This window comes from Pempheris klunzingeri, chromosome 4 (assembly GCF_042242105.1).
Source record: "Pempheris klunzingeri isolate RE-2024b chromosome 4, fPemKlu1.hap1, whole genome shotgun sequence".
NCBI lineage: Eukaryota > Metazoa > Chordata > Actinopteri > Acropomatiformes > Pempheridae > Pempheris > Pempheris klunzingeri.
The window spans coordinates 75,001-92,288 of record NC_092015.1 but is presented as its reverse complement, the minus strand read 5'-3'; the positions used below and the strand labels follow the sequence as shown (position 1 = coordinate 92,288).

General features: G+C 46.8%; 2 protein-coding genes across 3 annotated transcripts in view; both read right to left on the bottom strand.

Moving 5' to 3' along the window:
* Positions 1-142: 142 nt before the first annotated feature.
* Positions 143-4,442, bottom strand: LOC139200045 (transmembrane 4 L6 family member 5). Its single transcript, XM_070829276.1, has 5 exons — positions 4,266-4,442; positions 3,980-4,048; positions 1,636-1,790; positions 1,342-1,538; positions 143-282 (listed from the first exon to the last, which is right to left on the bottom strand). The coding sequence occupies exons 1-5, from the start codon at positions 4,440-4,442 to the stop codon at positions 143-145; spliced, it is 738 nt and encodes a 245-aa protein (XP_070685377.1).
* A 7,791-nt stretch (positions 4,443-12,233) lies between these two features.
* The window catches only part of rnf168 (ring finger protein 168), a 9,660-nt gene continuing 4,605 nt past the window's right edge, over positions 12,234-17,288 (bottom strand). For both annotated transcript variants that reach the window (XM_070829190.1, XM_070829188.1), the window contains exons 4-8: positions 17,186-17,256; positions 14,534-14,689; positions 14,259-14,362; positions 14,034-14,094; positions 12,234-13,150 (exon numbers count right to left, since the gene is read on the bottom strand). In XM_070829190.1, the coding sequence (XP_070685291.1) occupies positions 12,569-13,150; positions 14,034-14,094; positions 14,259-14,362; positions 14,534-14,689; positions 17,186-17,256 (974 nt within the window). In that variant the 3' untranslated portion in view covers positions 12,234-12,568. The remainder of the gene's footprint in view (positions 13,151-14,033; positions 14,095-14,258; positions 14,363-14,533; positions 14,690-17,185; positions 17,257-17,288) is intronic.

Sequence of the window (17,288 nt, the reverse complement as noted above, 5' to 3'; positions counted from 1 at the left end):
TCAAAGTGCATTGGTGCTTTTATTTTTTAAGCTTATATCTAAAAACAAGATCTGACCCACCAAAATAAAGGTCACCGACTCGGTCTTTCTGGTTCTCCACTAGGCGATAGTACCTGGTACCAGGTACTATTTTAGTACCTACTCAGTCGGGGTTCCAAGCGAGCCGAAAATATGACGTCAACAGACTGCAGGCCACTGTAACGGGGAGTTTGCAGGACCCAATAGCAGCACAGTCAATGGAAGAGCAGATGATAATCTGCTGGCTGGGTAGATGGGAGGCAACTGGACCAGAGAGGGACAGGCTAGGCTCGTAGTTAAATCCGGAACCGGGGTCAGCAACAGGCAGGCAGACAGCGAAGCAAACAAACCCAAATGGAGCAAACAGGCGGAGAATCGGTGACAGGCGGGAGGTCAGGTAGTCAGCAGGCAGACAGAAGACAGGAAGGACACGGGCGTAGCTTGTGGTCAGGAACAGAAGGCTGAGGTAATTACCAGGGCAGAGACGAGGAGCGGTAGTCAGGGGCAAACAGGGTGGAAACCAGGAAATCAGTCCAAAGAGAAGTGCTGGAAGGTCTGGCATGGAGCAAAGACAATCTGGCACTGAGTGAGTCTACTGCTGAGCCTAAATAGGCAGGTGAGTGCAATTGACTGCAGCTGTGGAACCAGGTGAGGGTGATTGCCACTGATAGGGAGGCGTGGCCAGGTGAGTAGGTCAGAGAGTGTGGAAAAATACCAGGAGCAGCAGACCAGCACAGCAGATTGTGACAGCCACTGACTGGCCAGGGCGTGACATCACTGGATGAGTCATGAGAGCGTTTTTAAACGTGGAAACAGACCGGGCGTTTTTATTATTCCTGTGAACGAGGTAAAGGGCTCCACACAAACCAAGCGCTCCACGTCCTTAGTTATGTTTGTGTTTGTGTCGCATACAAATGACGCCACTGGAGTTTCAGGCCGCCTGGCTATGACGACCCCCCCACTTTGAGGTGGTACGCAACTGTAATGGAAAATGACCCAAACCGAGTCGAGTCAAGCTAAAACTGTGGAATGGAAAAGCGCCAATAATGAAGAGTTTCTGTCTCAGCAGGCGAGGATCCTCATTCAGGGTCCGCGGGTGGGGGGGCGGGTGGGGGTCACACTGAGATGGGACTGACCTACAACACACACACACACACACACACACACACTGTGAGTGTCTGAATTTATGTTTCTTCTTCCCTGTGTTTGAGGGCAGTGGGATAAAGTGAACCCCCCTCTACTCTGAACCCTGGGACCTGGTGTCAGACAGACATGGTCAGGACTAAACCAGCTCTTTGCCCCCCCCAGCAGGGAGACACACACCGACCTGGTTGTGTCCGAGGCCCCGTCCCAGGACCAGTCCCAGCAGCGTGTTGAGAATGTTGGCTCCACAGAGGACAGTCTGCAGCCCGCTAGCGCCCCCCATGACGCTGAACAGACCCACGTTCCACTGGACCACCCCCTCGGGCTCCAGACAGACCCCCGACCAAAGAGTCCTGTTGTATAAGTAGCCCACATGGCTGAGAGAGACCAGAGAGACCACAGGGTCAGAACCGTCACAGTCCAGCCAGAAAAAGAACTGGTCCACATTAATCTGAGTGTGTATGTGTGTCTCACAGGTCTGGGAGGGGCTGCAGTGGGACCCCCCATGTGGGACCGGAGCTGGTGTTATACAGACAGAGAGGACCCTGAGAGAGACCAGTGGCACTGACCAGACAGCAGAACCCCGCAGCCAGCAGGCACACACAGGAGTACAGCAGCTGGTACAACATCTGGACAGAGACAGAAACATCTGGACACCTGACAGAAACTTCTGGACAGAGACAGAAACATCTGGACACCTGACAGAAACATCTGGACAGAAACAGAAACATCTGGACAGAGACAGAAACATCTGGACAGAGACAGAAACATCTGGACGCCTGACAGAAACATCTGGACACCTGACAGAAACATCTGGACACCTGACAGAAACATCTGGACAGAGACAGAAACATCTGGACACCTGACAGAAACATCTGGACACAGAAACATCTGGACAGAGACAGAAACATCTGGACACCTGACAGAAACATCTGGACAGAGACAGAAACATCTGGACACCTGACAGAAACATCTGGACACAGAAACATCTGGACAGAGACAGAAACATCTGGACACCTGACAGAAACATCTGGATGCCTGACAGAAACATCTGGACAGAGACAGAAACATCTGGACACCTGACAGAAAAATCTGGACGCCTGACAGAAACATCTGGACAGAGACAGAAACATCTGGACGCCTGACAGAAACATCTGGACGCCTGACAGAAACATCTGGACACCTGACAGAAACATCTGGACAGAGATAGAAACATCTGGACACCTGACAGAAACATCTGGACACATGACAGAAACATCTGGACAGAGACAGAAACATCTGGACACATGACAGAAACATCTGGACAGAGACAGAAACATCTGGACACCTGACAGAAACATCTGGACAGAGACAGAAACATCTGGACACCGGACAGAAACATCTGGACGCCTGACAGAAACATCTGGACAGAGACAGAAACATCTGGACAGAAACAGAAACATCTGGACGCCTGACAGAAACATCTGGACAGAGACAGAAACATCTGGACACCTGACAGAAACATCTGGACGCCTGACAGAAACATCTGGACGCCTGACAGAAACATTTGGACAGAGACAGAAACATCTGGACGCCTGACAGAAACATCTGGACACCTGACAGAAACATCTGGACAGAGACAGAAACATCTGGACGCCTGACAGAAACATCTGGACACAGAAACATCTGGACGCCTGACAGAAACATCTGGACACCTGACAGAAGCATCTGGACACCTGACAGAAACATCTGGACAGAGACAGAAACATCTGGACACCTGACAGAAACATCTGGACACAGAAACATCTGGACAGAGACAGAAACATCTGGACACCTGACAGAAACATCTGGACAGAGACACCACTGAAGAGTGTCCTCTGTTTGTCTGTCTTGTGTGTTAGCCGTTAGCTGTGTGTTAGCCGTTAGTTTGGTGGTTCCTAAAGTCCTCTAAAGTAGTGATGGAGCCAGAGCTTTCAGCTATCAGGCTCCTCTCCTGTGGAACCTCCTTCCAGTCTGGGTTCAGGGGGGCAGACACCCTCTCTACATTTCAGAGTGGACTAAAAACCTTCCTTAGTGATGAAGCCTATAGTTCAGGACTGGATCAGGTCTTGGACCAGCCCCTAGTTATGCTGCTATAGGCTCAGACTGCCGGGGGACTCCCATGATGCACTGGGCTCCTCTCTCCTCCTCTTCCGCTCCATCCTGATGCTTCATGTCTCTTTAGTGTCTGTTACTAACTTGGTATCTACTCCTATTGTCAGTGCTGTAGCTGCTGTTTGTGTTCTCTCTCTCTGTCCAACCTCCACCCAACATGGACCCCAACAGAAAGCCCCCCCTCTGAGCCTGGTTCTGTCCGAGGTTTCCTCCCGTTAAAGGGGAGTTCTTCCCGTTAATCTAATCTCTGAGCTGCTCTTTATGGAAACAGTCTGAGAGAACTCTGCTATGACCTGGAGCTGGAGAGATGAAGATTGATTGATAGCTGTGCAGCATGGTGGTGCAGTGGAGTTTGCATGTTCTCCCCATGCTAGCGTGGGTTCTCTCCGGGTACTCCAGCTTCCTCCCACAATCCAAAGACATGCACATTAGGTTAATTGGTGACTCTAAAATTGCCCGTAGGTGTGAGTGTGAGAGTGAGTGGTTGTCTGTCTCTGTATGTGGCCCTGTGATTGGCTGGCGACCAGTCCAGGGTGACCCTGCCTCTCGCCCAAACTCAGCTGGGATAGGCTCCAGCTCCCCCGCGACCCTGATGGATAAGCGGTATAGACAGTGGATGGATGATAGCTGTGTGTGTGTTCCAGTGGTCCCTAACCTTAACCCTAACCTGTCCACCTGTGCTCACCTGGCCTCTGAAAGCACAGCATCCTTTAGTTTTGCTACTCAGGACGAAGCCTCGAGCTCCGATCAGGATCTGAAAGCAGACACAGATATCAGAGTCCTGAATCCTTACGTCCATCCATCTGCCAGCACCCTTGTATCTCAGTGGCAGGAGGCCACACACACGTGTGTTCACACTACACACACCATGTACAATATACACACTACATAAACATTGCACACACACAAATGTAGGGGTGAAACCATTTGCTGCTTGCTTCACTCACTCACACACACACACACACACATACCAGGAAGCCGGACCCCCACAGACCCGTGGCCCAGGTGGCCTCTCTGGTCACGTGACCCTCCAACAGGAAGTGGATCTGCAGTCCAGGAAGCAGCAGCAGGAAGTTGGCCAGCATGCAGACGATCGCCATGGGAACCAGAGAGACACCGACACACTGCAGACACCTCGACACACACATCTGAGAGCGGTCACATGGTTAGCGAGGAGGGTTAGCCGCTACACACTAACCCTTCATGACTGGTTATGACCAGCTATAACCGGTTATAACAGTTATAGTCAGTTTTGATTAATTATTGACAAGGTGAACAAGCTGGTGAGGAAGGCCGGCTCAGTGGTTGGACTGGAGCTGGACAGTCTGGAGACAGTGGAGAGGAGGACGAAGGACAAGATCAAGGTCATCCTGGAAACCCTGTCACCCCCTCCACGATGAGCTGTGGCAGCTGGGCAGCTCATCCAGTCAGCGGCTCATCCCACCCAGGACCAAGACGGAGTGCTTCAGACGCTCATTTGTGCCCACTGCCATCAGACTGTTTAACAGCAGTGGAGAACACAGCCTGCCATCAAGCTGCCCCCCCTATTAAAACCTGGAGGGATAGTGGTGAACCATCATTTTCGAGGAAGAAATGTGGTTGGAACAAACTCTTGGATGGTCGTGATGGGAGATCACTTAAACGTTTGGTGAAATCAACAGTAGAACTCATGGCTATGTTTAATAGTGAAAGTAAGAGCATTTCCACACACACAATGCAAAGGGAACTCAAGGGATTGGGACTAAACAGCTGTGTAGCCCTGAGAAAACCACTGATCAGTGAGGCTAATCGGAACAAAAAGGCTTCAATTTGCTAGGGAGCATAAAGATTGGACTCTGGAGCGATGGAGGAAGGTCATGTGGTCTGATGAGTCCAGATTTACCCTGTTCCAGAGTGATGGGCACATCAGGGTAAGAAGAGAGGCGGATGAAGTGATGCACCCATCAGGCCTAGTGCCTACTGTACAAGCCACTCTCCCATCATCAATACAAGATCTTGGTGGAAAATTAATGTGGATGGAACTCTGGATGGAAATAAATGTTGTGACATTGCAGAAGTTCATTGAAACGATGCCACGGCGAATGTGTGCCGTACTCAAAGCTAAAGACGGTCCAACGAAATATTAGAGTATTTATTAGTATATTAGTGTATTTTAACATTACATTACAATAAACTTTATTTTTATATTATACTGAACTATCATGGTTATTAGAACTGTCACTATCATTATTATTATTAATAATATTGGTTCCCTGGTTCCTATGGATCCTGGTCCTGGTCCCGCTGATGTGGTTCTCCACCAGCCAATGGATGTGCGTCTGTCCAAGGCTACAGCCTGTCCGTCCTTGGGAGCTGGATCTCTCCTTCACTGTGGTGCTCCTGGAGGTTTCTCTTTTCCCACTGGGCTTTTTGAGTTTTTCCTTCCCGAAGAAGGAGGGTCATAAAGGGCAGGTGATGCCTCGGACTGATCCACCAGACTGATCCACTGGCCTCATCGACTGCTGGACTCTTTATTAGATTGTTTGTTCGCTTACACTTGTTTATTTCAGTGAACTTTGTAAAGTACTGTGAGACACTGTTGTGATATTGGGCTATACAAATAAATTGAATTGAATTGAATTGAATTGAATTGAATTGAATATTGTCATTATTACTAAACTAGTAGTTATGGTTGATGGTAGTACAGTGGTCCCTCGTTTATTGCGGGGGTTACGTTCTAAAAATAACCCGCAATAGGCGAAATCCGCGAAGTAGTCAGTTTTATTTTTTACAATTATTCTACATATTTTAAGGCTGTAAAACCCCTCACCATGCAGTTTATACACTTTTCTCAGACAGGCATTAACATTTTCTCACATTTATCTCTTGTTTGACTTATTTGCTTGTCTTGCAAACAGGCAGCACTTAAAAGTCACACTGCTAGCGATTGAACATTTATGTAAATTTGGCAAGCCGAACGCATTCTGTACGGTACAGAGACACAGCACGGAGGAGATTGATTGACATTGGTCTACAGTCCCTTAGCCAATCAGGACGCAGAACACAATGCGCGTTCATACTCTGTAAAAAAAAAGAATGCAAAATTGCACTAAAAAAATCCGCGAAACAGCGAGGCCACGAAAGGTGAACGAGGGACTACTGTATCCCATTGTACTTTTTTATCTTGCACATATTATACCCATTCCATATTGTCATACTGCACTACATGATGCTTTTTCACATTTGCACTATTCAAACCTGCTGCTACTCACATGTGACGTCACTTTCTTTTTTAATTTGTGTACTTTTTCTATTGCGTTTTTAATTTTGTATTTTTAATTTTGTATACTTGTATCCTGGCTGTTGCAACACCTGAATTTCCCCCATGGGCATCAATAAAGGATTATCTTATTTTATCTTACCAGTTATAGTCAGTTATTACCAGTTATAGTAAATTATAACCAGTTATAGTCAGTTATTACCCGTTATAGTCAGTTATTACCAGTTATAGTAAATTATAACCAGTTATAGTCAGTTATTACCTGTTATAGTCAGTTATTACCTGTTATGGTTAATTATAACCAGTTATAGTAAATTATAACCAGTTATAGTCAGTTATTACCAGTTATAGTTAATTATAACCGGTTATAGTCAGTTATTACCAGTTATAGTTAATTATATCCGGTTATAGTCAGTTATTACCTGTTATAGTCAGTTATTACCAGTTATAGTTAATTATAACCGGTTATAGTCAGTTATTACCTGTTATGGTTAATTATAACCAGTTATAGTAAATTATAACCAGTTATAGTCAGTTATTACCTGTTATAGTCAGTTATTACCTGTTATGGTTAATTATAATCGGTTATAGTAAATTATAACCGTTATAGTCAGTTATTACCAGTTATAGTTAATTATAACCGGTTATAGTCAGTTATTACCGGTTATAGTCAGTTATTACCAGTTATAGTAAATTATAACCGGTTATAGTCAGTTATTACCGGTTATAGTCAGTTATTACCAGTTATAGTAAATTATAACCGGTTATAGTCAGTTATTACCGGTTATAGTCAGTTCTAACTGGTTATATGATGATAAACTCACCCTGAGGAGTTGCCACTGTGGACTGGGAGACGGTTCAGTCAGTCAGATCCAGTCTGAGAAACGAACAGACGTTTATACCCCCGAAAGAGGAAACAGCAGCCTCGACATGATTCATCTCAGCATGTTTGACTTCCAAAGCATCCTGGGTAAATCAGCCATCTGAGCATAAACAAATGCAAAAAAAGAGTCTGAAACCAGCTGCAGTGACAGAGTCAGGGGTCACAGAGGCAGAACTACAGCCATGAAGGTGATGAAGATGATGGTGAAGGTGATGATAAAGATGAAGGTGATGCTGAGGACTGTGATTTCGCTGGTCTTGGTCTCAGAGGTCGTCCAGCTCTGACAGCTCTATTTTCGCTCCAGTCGTCTTATTCCAGCTTGTGTGGACGCTGTGAGTCACTGCTGGTGCTGAGGACAGCAAAGACTCATGGGAAATGTGGTCACGTCTGACCTGAGGTCAGCTGAGTGTTGCACAGTCACAGGATGACGTGATCTGGTTAAAGGTTCTGGTCCTTCTACTGGTCCTAGTCCGGTCTGGTTATTTAGTTTATTTGAACAGAACTGGATGGAGACATGTAGTATTCGGATCTGGTATCTTGAGTAGATTTGATGATGTTTCTGCGCCACAAGCAGACTCGTCAGTCGACATTCAGACAGACAAACGTCTCCAATCAGAATCAGAACCAGCAGATAATCGGATCTGTCTCTTCAGGACTCCAGAAGAATCTGGTCTAAAACTGGACACGCAGGACAGTTTCTGAACCCAACATGCTGTGTGAGCCATAACGCCTCTGATCCACGAGGATGGCGGTTTGGTTTGATAAGCGCACGCCAACATGAGGCTCCTTCAGGGTCACATGACCACAGAGAAACCACAGAAACCTCTGAATGCTGACTGGACTTCCTCACACAGGCTCCCCCAGTCTGTGGGGGAGGAAGGCTGCCATCAGCCCACACAGGCTGTCCTCATACAGCAGGGGTGTCCAAAGTCCGGCCCGTGGGCCAAATGCGGCCCGTGTTCAAATTTCCTGCGGCCCGCAGCTTCTGTCATAAAATCAATAATATGCGGCCGCCAGCACTGTTGACCACAGTATAAAACACAGTGTACAAAAAACTATTTATTTTACCAGAAGATGGCAGCAGACCTGTGGCCACACTCTCGCCGCGGGAAAATTTGACCCTCGTCACAAGGGTCAAAGGGCATTGTCAAAATGGCGACTGTAAATAAAAAAAGGAAAGTTGACAGCGAGGGCCGCCGCTTTCAAGACAAATGGAAATTGGAGTATTTCTTCACCGAAATACGAAACAACTGTGTCTGTCTAATTTGCCAGGAGACTGTGGCTGTTTTCAAGGAGTTCAACATCAAGAGGCACTACCAGATGAAGCACGCTAACTACGACAAGCTAACCGGGAACGAATGTGGCGCAAAATTGAAGCAACTGGAAGCTGCTTCGACGGCACAGCAGTGCTTTTTTACAAGAGCCCATGAATCGAATGAAAATGAGGTGGCAACGCTGATTGCCAAGCACTGCAAACCCTTTACTGAGGGTGAAGACTGCGTGATGAAAATTGTGGAGAAAATTTGTCCTGAGAAAAGGCAATCGTTTGGTAATGTTTGCCTGGCCCGTAACACTGTGGTACGGAGAATTGAAGATGTTTCATCTGACATTAAATCTGAGTCTAAAATTGAAATAATGAAAAACACTGCCTTTCTCCTTTTTGATCACGAGTAATACAGGGAGTCATATACCCCTCAATGTTTTGTACTATTGTATAATATAACTGTTAGTAGGATAACGTTACTTTTAAACCAAGAATTCAGTAAGAAAACAGTCTTCAGAGCGTCATCCGGCGTGTGATGATGCTCTGAGGAAGACTGCAGATGCAGTCGAAACATGTCGACAAAGTAAAGCCATGCTTTCTTACTTAATTGTCGGTTTTAAAGTAACGCTATCAAATGAACATTATCCAATTGTTACTGTTAGTGTTATTTTCCTGTTCACGTTTGAATTTAGAAGTTCATAGTGAGCATTTCATAGTGAATAATATGTAATGTTTCAAATGTGTTTCAAAATGTTTCAAAAAGATGTTTTTTTTCCAGACAGACTTTTACCTTTTTTATGTGGTCTTCAAATATGAAAGGCAGAGTGATTTTGGTAAAACTTTAGATTTGTTTTCTGTGTTAAGACATGAAAAGTATGCCATTTGCAACAAAAAAAATTTCATGAAATATTTCATTTGCATTTAATGTTAATGGTTCAAAAATGTCAGGCTGAATGGTTGGCCCCCCACGCATTTTCACCTCCCAAATATTATAATTAATTCCTTTAGCCTTTTATTTTGGGGGCTGAAGTGTCACTAGAAAAGCACTGACGATGCATTGATCCGCTGATCGGTGTGTCATAATACCTGCGGGAGGAGGGCTGCTCCACGGGTCCTGACTAGCACGGCAGCTGTTCAATGCATTGTGGGATTTGTAGTATGAGAGGTGGGAGTGCTGTTTACCGACGAGCCGTTCTTAATAGTCACATGAAATTATCTTGCGGGCCGAATGTGGCCTGCGGGCCTTGAGTTTGACATGTCTGCTCTGAGGTGTTTGGGGCCGAGCAGAATAACTTCAGTTTTATCTGAGTTTAGCAGCAGAAAGTTGCTGCTCATCCAGGACTTTATGTCCTTAAGGCAGACTTGGAGTTTAGACAACTGATTGGATTCATCAGGCTTCATTGATAAGTATAATTGGGTATTAACAGTGGAAATGAAAGGAGTGTTTCCTATTAATATTACCCAGAGGAAGCATATATAAGATAAATGTAAATGTAAATCCTCAAATAGACTATTAGAATTTAGAAAATTACACAGATGATACACCTGAATCCAGAGTGGGCTTTTTCAGGAGAGGTTTAATTACTGCTACTTTGGACTGAGGTACGCAGCTGATTGATGATATCCAGTAAGGACGTGTTAATAAAGGGCAGGACCTCCTTAAGTAGTCCAGTAGGAATGGGGTCTAGGAGACCAGCTGACGGTCTGGATGAGATCATTGAATCCAGTTCAGGAAGATCAAGTGGAGAAAAACAGTCCAGATGCACATTCAGTCCAACAGCTGTTTCTATGGTTCCTGAGTCTGAGGTTGGATCAGAGCCTGTTGAGGGCAGGAGGTGATGGATTTAGTCTCTAATAGTCAGAATTTTATCATTAAAGAAGCTCATGAAGTCGTTGCTACTGAGCTCTAAAGGATCACAAGGATCAGTGGAGTTCTGGCTCTTCCAGGTTGGATTATTTCTGTTCCTTATTATCAGGCTGCCCCAGTAAGTCCTTAAAGACTCTCCAGCTGGTCCAGAACACTGCTGCTCGTGTTCTGACCAGAACTAAGAGAAGAGACCATCTTTCTCCTGTACTGGCTTCTCTTCACTGGCTTCCAGTAAAATCTAGAATAGAGTTTAAAATCCTTCTCCTCACCTCCAAAGCTCTTAATGTTCAGGCTCCATCATATCTTAAAGAGCTCATAGTACCGTACTACCCCACTAGAGCACTGTGCTCCCAGACTGCAGGTCTACTGGTGGTTCCTAAAGTCCTCTAAAGTAGTGATGGAGCCAGAGCTTTCAGCTATCAGGCTCCTCTCCTGTGGAACCTCCTTCCAGTCTGGGTTCAGGGGGGCAGACACCCTCTCTACATTTCAGAGTGGACTAAAAACCTTCCTTAGTGATGAAGCCTATAGTTCAGGACTGGATCAGGTCTTGGACCAGCCCCTAGTTATGCTGCTATAGGCTCAGACTGCCGGGGGACTCCCATGATGCACTGGGCTCCTCTCTCCTCCTCTTCCTCTCCATCCTGATGCTTCATGTCTCTTTAATGTCTGTTACTAACTTGGTATCTTCCCCGGAGCCTTTCTGTGCTTTCCTGTGGATCCTGGTCCTGGTTCTCCTGCTGTGGTTCTGTAGTTCCTGTGGATCCTGGTCCTGGTTCTCCTGCTGTGGTTCTCTGGTTCCTGTGGATCCTGGTCCTCTTGCTGCGGATCGTCAGCCACTAACACTTTTTACTAATATTAGTCTTATTATTATTCACATATTAACTGTTGTCAGAAAGCCCCCCCCCCCCCGAGCCTGGTTCTGTTTGAGGTTTCTCCCCGTTAAAGAGTTCTTCCTGCCACTGCTGCCTAATATAATATCTGATGCTGCTCATGTGGGGATTCTAGAACCCTTAACTCTTTATCGGGCAAGGGACCATATTTGGTAACTCAAGTGGGAGTTCAAAATGCCGCCCCTTGCCTCACCATGAGGCAGTAGAACTACCAGATTTCTCCAAGCCAATCAGCGACAATCAGGCTACATGACAGACCGGCAAGAAACCATATATGGTGACTTCACTGACCTTGATTTTCACCATAACATTAATTTTTTTTTAAATACTCACAAAAGTAAACAAGTCTTGTAATGAGCACGAGGAACGGTCTAGGGTTTAAATTTTGAATTTCTAAGTATTTCAATGAGTGCCCTATAAAAGGTTCATGTTGAATTCCTGAATCTTTGGTCTCTGAATGATTTGTTCTGAGCTGCTCTTTATGGAAACAGTGTGAGAGAACGCTGCTGTGGACTGGAGCTGGACAGGCAGACAGACAGACAGACAGTCAGGCAGGCAGACAGGCAGGCAGACAGACAAGCAGACAGACAGACAGACACGCAGGGAGACAGGCAGACAGACAGGCAGACACAGACAGACGCTCACCAGTGGACATTTGGCATCACTGCACCGCTTAACTCTGTGGCCAAAAGTATGTGGACAGCCCCATTCAGATACTTTACTGTTTCCAATGAACAAAAGATTAGTGATCAGTACAGATCACTCTTCTTCGTTGGTGTCGTGGTACAAGAACAGAAACTTTATTGATCTTACATAAACATTATTGATCAGTACACAGTGCTCTTCTTCGTTGGTGTCATGTATGAGGCTGCAGCACATTAAACATAGTGCCAGCGTCTCTGTGGAGGGAGCGTCCAGCCGTCCGCAGACTTCCGGCTGCTTGGCGTCTCCGTAGGAAACAAAACAAGAGAAAACAAACGAGGAGGAAAAGGAGGATGAAGACCCTCTGACCACCCCCCCCCTCTTCCTGACCTAACTGTCTGACCCCTTCAACACTAAGCCTCTGACCACACCGGTTCAGCGATGGGGAGACGCAGGCAGGTTGGGGGTTTCAGCTGTTCAGGCTGGAGAACATCTCAGTCAGAGTGGTCTGTTTGGTGCTGGAGGAGGAAGAGGAGCTGTTTGTCGTCCTGACGGATGCAGCAGAGGAGGGGCTAGAGGTCTTTGTAGTCTTCCTGGGGGGTCTGCTGGGCGTGTCTGGGCTGTGGCGGTCGTGACGGAGCGGGTAGGCATCAGAGGACCCTTTGCGTCTGTCGGGCGCTCTCTGCCTCTCCTCCTGATCCAGCTCTGTCTGCAGGAGCACCGCCAGCCTCCGGTCCTCCTCCTCCTGCCGCCGCCGCTGCAGCAGCTCCGCCTCCCGCTCAGCCCCCACCCATTCCCCCAGAGAAGAGAAGCAGTGGGAGGAGGAGCCGCCACAGACCCGTTTGGTCCCCCCCTCCTCATCCTCAGGTGTCTCCTGCTCTGAGCTCTTCCTCTTGGCTGAAGACGGTTGGTGGTCGGCGGTCTGGGGGGTCCTCAGAGTCTCGGCCCCGCCCACAGAGGCCAACGAAGGAGCAGATGAGTTTCCTCGACGCTCTGGTTCAGACAGGAGGCTCTCAGCCTGCTGCTGCTCCTCACTGAGGAGAATGTTCTCCTGAAACATGAAGTTAGCGTGTTCAGAGAGTGAAGGTTGGGCCTGTTTAGCGTGTTCTGAAGGTTCAGCATGTTCTGAAGGTTTAGCGTGTTATGAAGACTCAGTGTGTTTAGCATGTTCTGAAGGTTTACCGTGTTCTGAAGGCTCAGCGTGTTTAGTGTGTTCTGAAGGCTCAGCATGTTCTGAAGGCTCAGCGTGTTTAGTGTGTTGTGAAGGCTCAGTGTGTTTAGCATGTTCGGAAGGTTTAGCGTGTTCTGAAGGCTCAGCGTGTTCTAAAGGCTCAGTGTGTTTAGCATGTTCTGAAGGCTCAGTGTGTTCTGAAGGCTCAGTGTGTTTAGCGTGTTCTGAAGGCTCAGCGTGTTTAGTGTGTTCTGAAGGCTCAGCATGTTCTGAAGGCTCAGCGTGTTTAGTGTGTTGTGAAGGCTCAGTGTGTTTAGCGTGTTCTGAAGGCTCAGCGTGTTTAGCATGTTCTGAAGGCTCAGCGTGTTCTGAAGGCTCAGTGTGTTTAGCGTGTTCTGAAGGCTCAGCGTGTTTAGCGTGTTCTGAAGGCTCAGCGTGTTTAGCGTGTTCTGAAGGCTCAGCGTGTTTAGCGTGTTCTGAAGGCTCAGTGTGTTTAGCGTGTTCTGAAGGCTCAGCGTGTTTAGCGTGTTCTGAAGGCTCAGCGTGTTTAGCGTGTTCTGAAGGCTCAGTGTGTTTAGCGTGTTCTGAAGGCTCAGCGTGTTTAGCGTGTTCTGAAGGCTCAGCGTGTTTAGCGTGTTCTGAAGGCTCAGCGTGTTTAGCGTGTTCTGAAGGCTCAGTGTGTTTAGCGTGTTCTGAAGGCTCAGTGTGTTTAGCGTGTTCTGAAGGCTCAGTGTGTTCTGACTGTGGGTGTGTATTTGATCACCTTGTTGGCCATGAAGCTGCAGTCTGACAAGCTGCTCTTAGCTGGACGAGGACACAAGAACCTGAAACACAGAGATCACCATCACCACCTTCATCATCACCTTCACCGTAAGCACCTTCATTGTCATTATTACCTTCGTCATCACCTCCATCATCATCATCATCACCACCACCACCATCATCATTACCATCACCACCATCAGCCCACTGATCCTGGTTCACCTACCTCTCCATCTGCCCGGCTCCGGCCTCCACCTTCTTCTTCTTCTTCTTCACGGATGGAGTGACATCAGCTGGGGGGGGGCTCTCTGGAGGGACGGCAGCAGAGTTCTGGGGGGAGACAAACATCAGTCCATGCATCATTATCTGGTTAACCAACCAGCTGGTTACTCAGCAGTGTGGCCGCTGTCCGTAGTACTGGTAGTACTAGGGTTAGTAGTATTAGTACCGTTAGCAGTACTAGAATCAGTAGCATTAGCAGTACTAGTGGTATTAACTAACCAGCTGGTTACTCAGCAGTCTGGCCAGCCTCTCGTCCTCCTCTCTCCTCCTCCTTTCCTCCTGCAGCTCCTCCTCTTCCTCGGCCAGCAGTCTCTGGATGTACTCCTCGCTGACCCGCCGCTCCTCCTCCTCCAGTGCTTGCTTCTCCTCAGTCAGCTGACAACAAACCAATCACAGCCCTGGAAGTGACTGACCTCTGTCACTGGTGAGGAGCCTCTGACAGCCTCTGGCCTGGTGAGGAGTGTGAGTGTGTGTGTGTGTGTGTGTGTGTGTGTGTGTGTGTGTGTGTCATGGCCGACTATTTAGCTCGACATACTGACGCCTGATTGGGATGGTTTCTGTCTCACTTGTTCTGTTTAAGTCTGTTTGTCGAGCGGCATGTCTGTCGCCATGGTCACGGGTCTCTGGCTGCCAGTTTAAGCACGCCTCTGTACTTTCCTGTGGGCCAGGGCTCCACACTGGACCATCACGGGAACGACTATGGACGCCGCATGGAACCAACGCAAGATCAATGTAGGTAGTCTGGCGGGCAGACAGTCGAGGTCCAGACGTGAAAAGCCGGACGTCACGTTAAGCTTGGACTGAACCTTCTGTTTTCAGCGGCTCACGGCCGTTGTCCTTCAACCACCTCGTACAGATTTAACGGAGCCACCTCACCCTTGCTACCGGACATCTGTGACCGCCGCCATGCTCCACTGTGAAGCTGCTGGGGTTTTATGAAACGGCCTTAACGGTGTGCGGTAGTTCACTCTGTCCAGACGCTACAACAGGAAGTTGTTGCCCGTGTGACGCCGCCTGCAGCTTTAACTGATGGTTATGAGACCGAAGTTGGACCAGCGTGGTCTCCACTCGTCAGGACTCGCTGTAGATTTAAGTCCTTTTTTACTGTTTAGTCACGAAATAAAGACGTCAATGGAAACTTTATGCCCAGATGGCGAGATAGAAGTGTAATCGACACAGCATCAACAGCACCTACCGATGACATCATTACATATACAGGTGCTGGTCATATAATTAGAATATCATGAAAAAGTTGATTTATTTTAGTAATTCCATTCAAAAAGTGAAATTTGTATATTATATTCATTCATTACACACAGACTGATATATTTCAAGTGTTTATTTCTTTTAATTTTGATGATTATAACTGACAACTAATGAAAAACCCAAATTCAGTATCTCAGAAAATTAGAATATTGTGGAAAGGTTCAATATTGAAGACACGTGGTGCCACACTCTAATCAGCTAATTAACTCAAAACACCTGCAAAGGCCTTTAAATGGTCTCTCAGTCTAATTCTGTAGGCTACACAATCATGGGGAAGACTGCTGACCTGACAGTTGTCCAAAAGACGACCATTGACACCTTGCACAAGGAGGGCAAGACACAAAAGGTCATTGCTAAAGAGGCTGGCTGTTCACAGAGCTCTGTGTCCAAGCACATTAATAGAGAGGCGAAGGGAAGGAAAAGATGTGGTAGAAAAAAGTGTACAAGCAATAGGGATAACCGCACCCTGGAGAGGATTGTGAAACAAAACCCATTCAAAAATGTGGGGGAGATTCACAAAGAGTGGACTGCAGCTGGAGTCAGAGCTTCAAGAACCACCACGCACAGACGTATGCAAGACATGGGTTTCAGCTGTCGCATTCCTTGTGTCAAGCCACTCTTGAACAAGAGACAGCGTCACAAGCGTCTCGCCTGGGCTAAAGACAAAAAGGACTGGACTGCTGCTGAGTGGTCCAAAGTTATGTTCTCTGATGAAAGTAAATTTTGCATGTCCTTTGGAAATCAAGGTCCCAGAGTCTGGAGGAAGAGAGGAGAGGCACAGAATCCACGTTGCTTGAAGTCGAGTGTAAAGTTTCCACAGTCAGTGATGGTTTGGGGTGCCATGTCATCTGCTGGTGTTGGTCCACTGTGTTTTCTTAGGTCCAAGGTCAACGCAGCCGTCTACCAGGAAGTTTTAGAGCACTTCATGCTTCCTGCTGCTGACCAACTTTATGGAGATGCAGATTTCATTTTCCAACAGGACTTGGCACCTGCACACAGTGCCAAAGCTACCAGTACCTGGTTTAAGGACCATGGTATCCCTGTTCTTAATTGGCCAGCAAACTCGCCTGACCTTAATCCCATAGAAAATCTATGGGGTATTGTGAAGAGGAAAATGCGATACGCCAGACCCAACAATGCAGAAGAGCTGAAGGCCACTATCAGAGCAACCTGGGCTCTCATAACACCTGAGCAGTGCCAAAGACTGATCGACTCCATGCCACGCCGCATTGCTGCAGTAATTCAGGCCAAAGGAGCCCCAACTAAGTATTGAGTGCTGTACATGCTCATACTTTTCATGTTCATACCTTTCAGTTGGCCAACATTTCTAGAAATCTTTTTTTTGTATCAGTCTTAAGTAATATTCTAATTTTCTGAGATACTAAATTTGGGTTTTTCATTAGTTGTCAGTTATAATCATCAAAATTAAAAGAAATAAACACTTGAAATAAATCAGTCTGTGTGTAATGAATGAATATAATATACAAATTTCACTTTTTGAATGGAATTACTGAAATAAATCAACTTTTTCATGATATTCTAATTATATGACCAGCACCTGTATATATTATTTGAGGATGATGAAGATGAAGACACTGGACTTACTTTGGTCACCTGGTCCTCGTACTCCTGCCTCAGCTCTCCAGGCTCACTGACTCTGGGACAACACGCCGAGGCTGCACACACACACACACACACACACACACAC

Excerpts from the sequence above, each read along its gene's own strand:
- LOC139200045 (XM_070829276.1), bottom strand. The coding sequence starts at position 4,442 with ATGTGTGTGTCGAGGTGTCTGCAGTGTGTCGGTGTCTCTCTGGTTCCC. Across the intron at positions 1,791-3,979 it reads GCTGTGCTTTCAGAGGCCAG|ATGTTGTACCAGCTGCTGTA; the intron begins GTGAGCACAGGT and ends GTCTCTGTCCAG. Across the intron at positions 283-1,341 it reads CCTCGGACACAACCAGGTCG|TTGCCTCCCATCTACCCAGC; the intron begins GTGTGTGTCTCC and ends TCTCTGGTCCAG.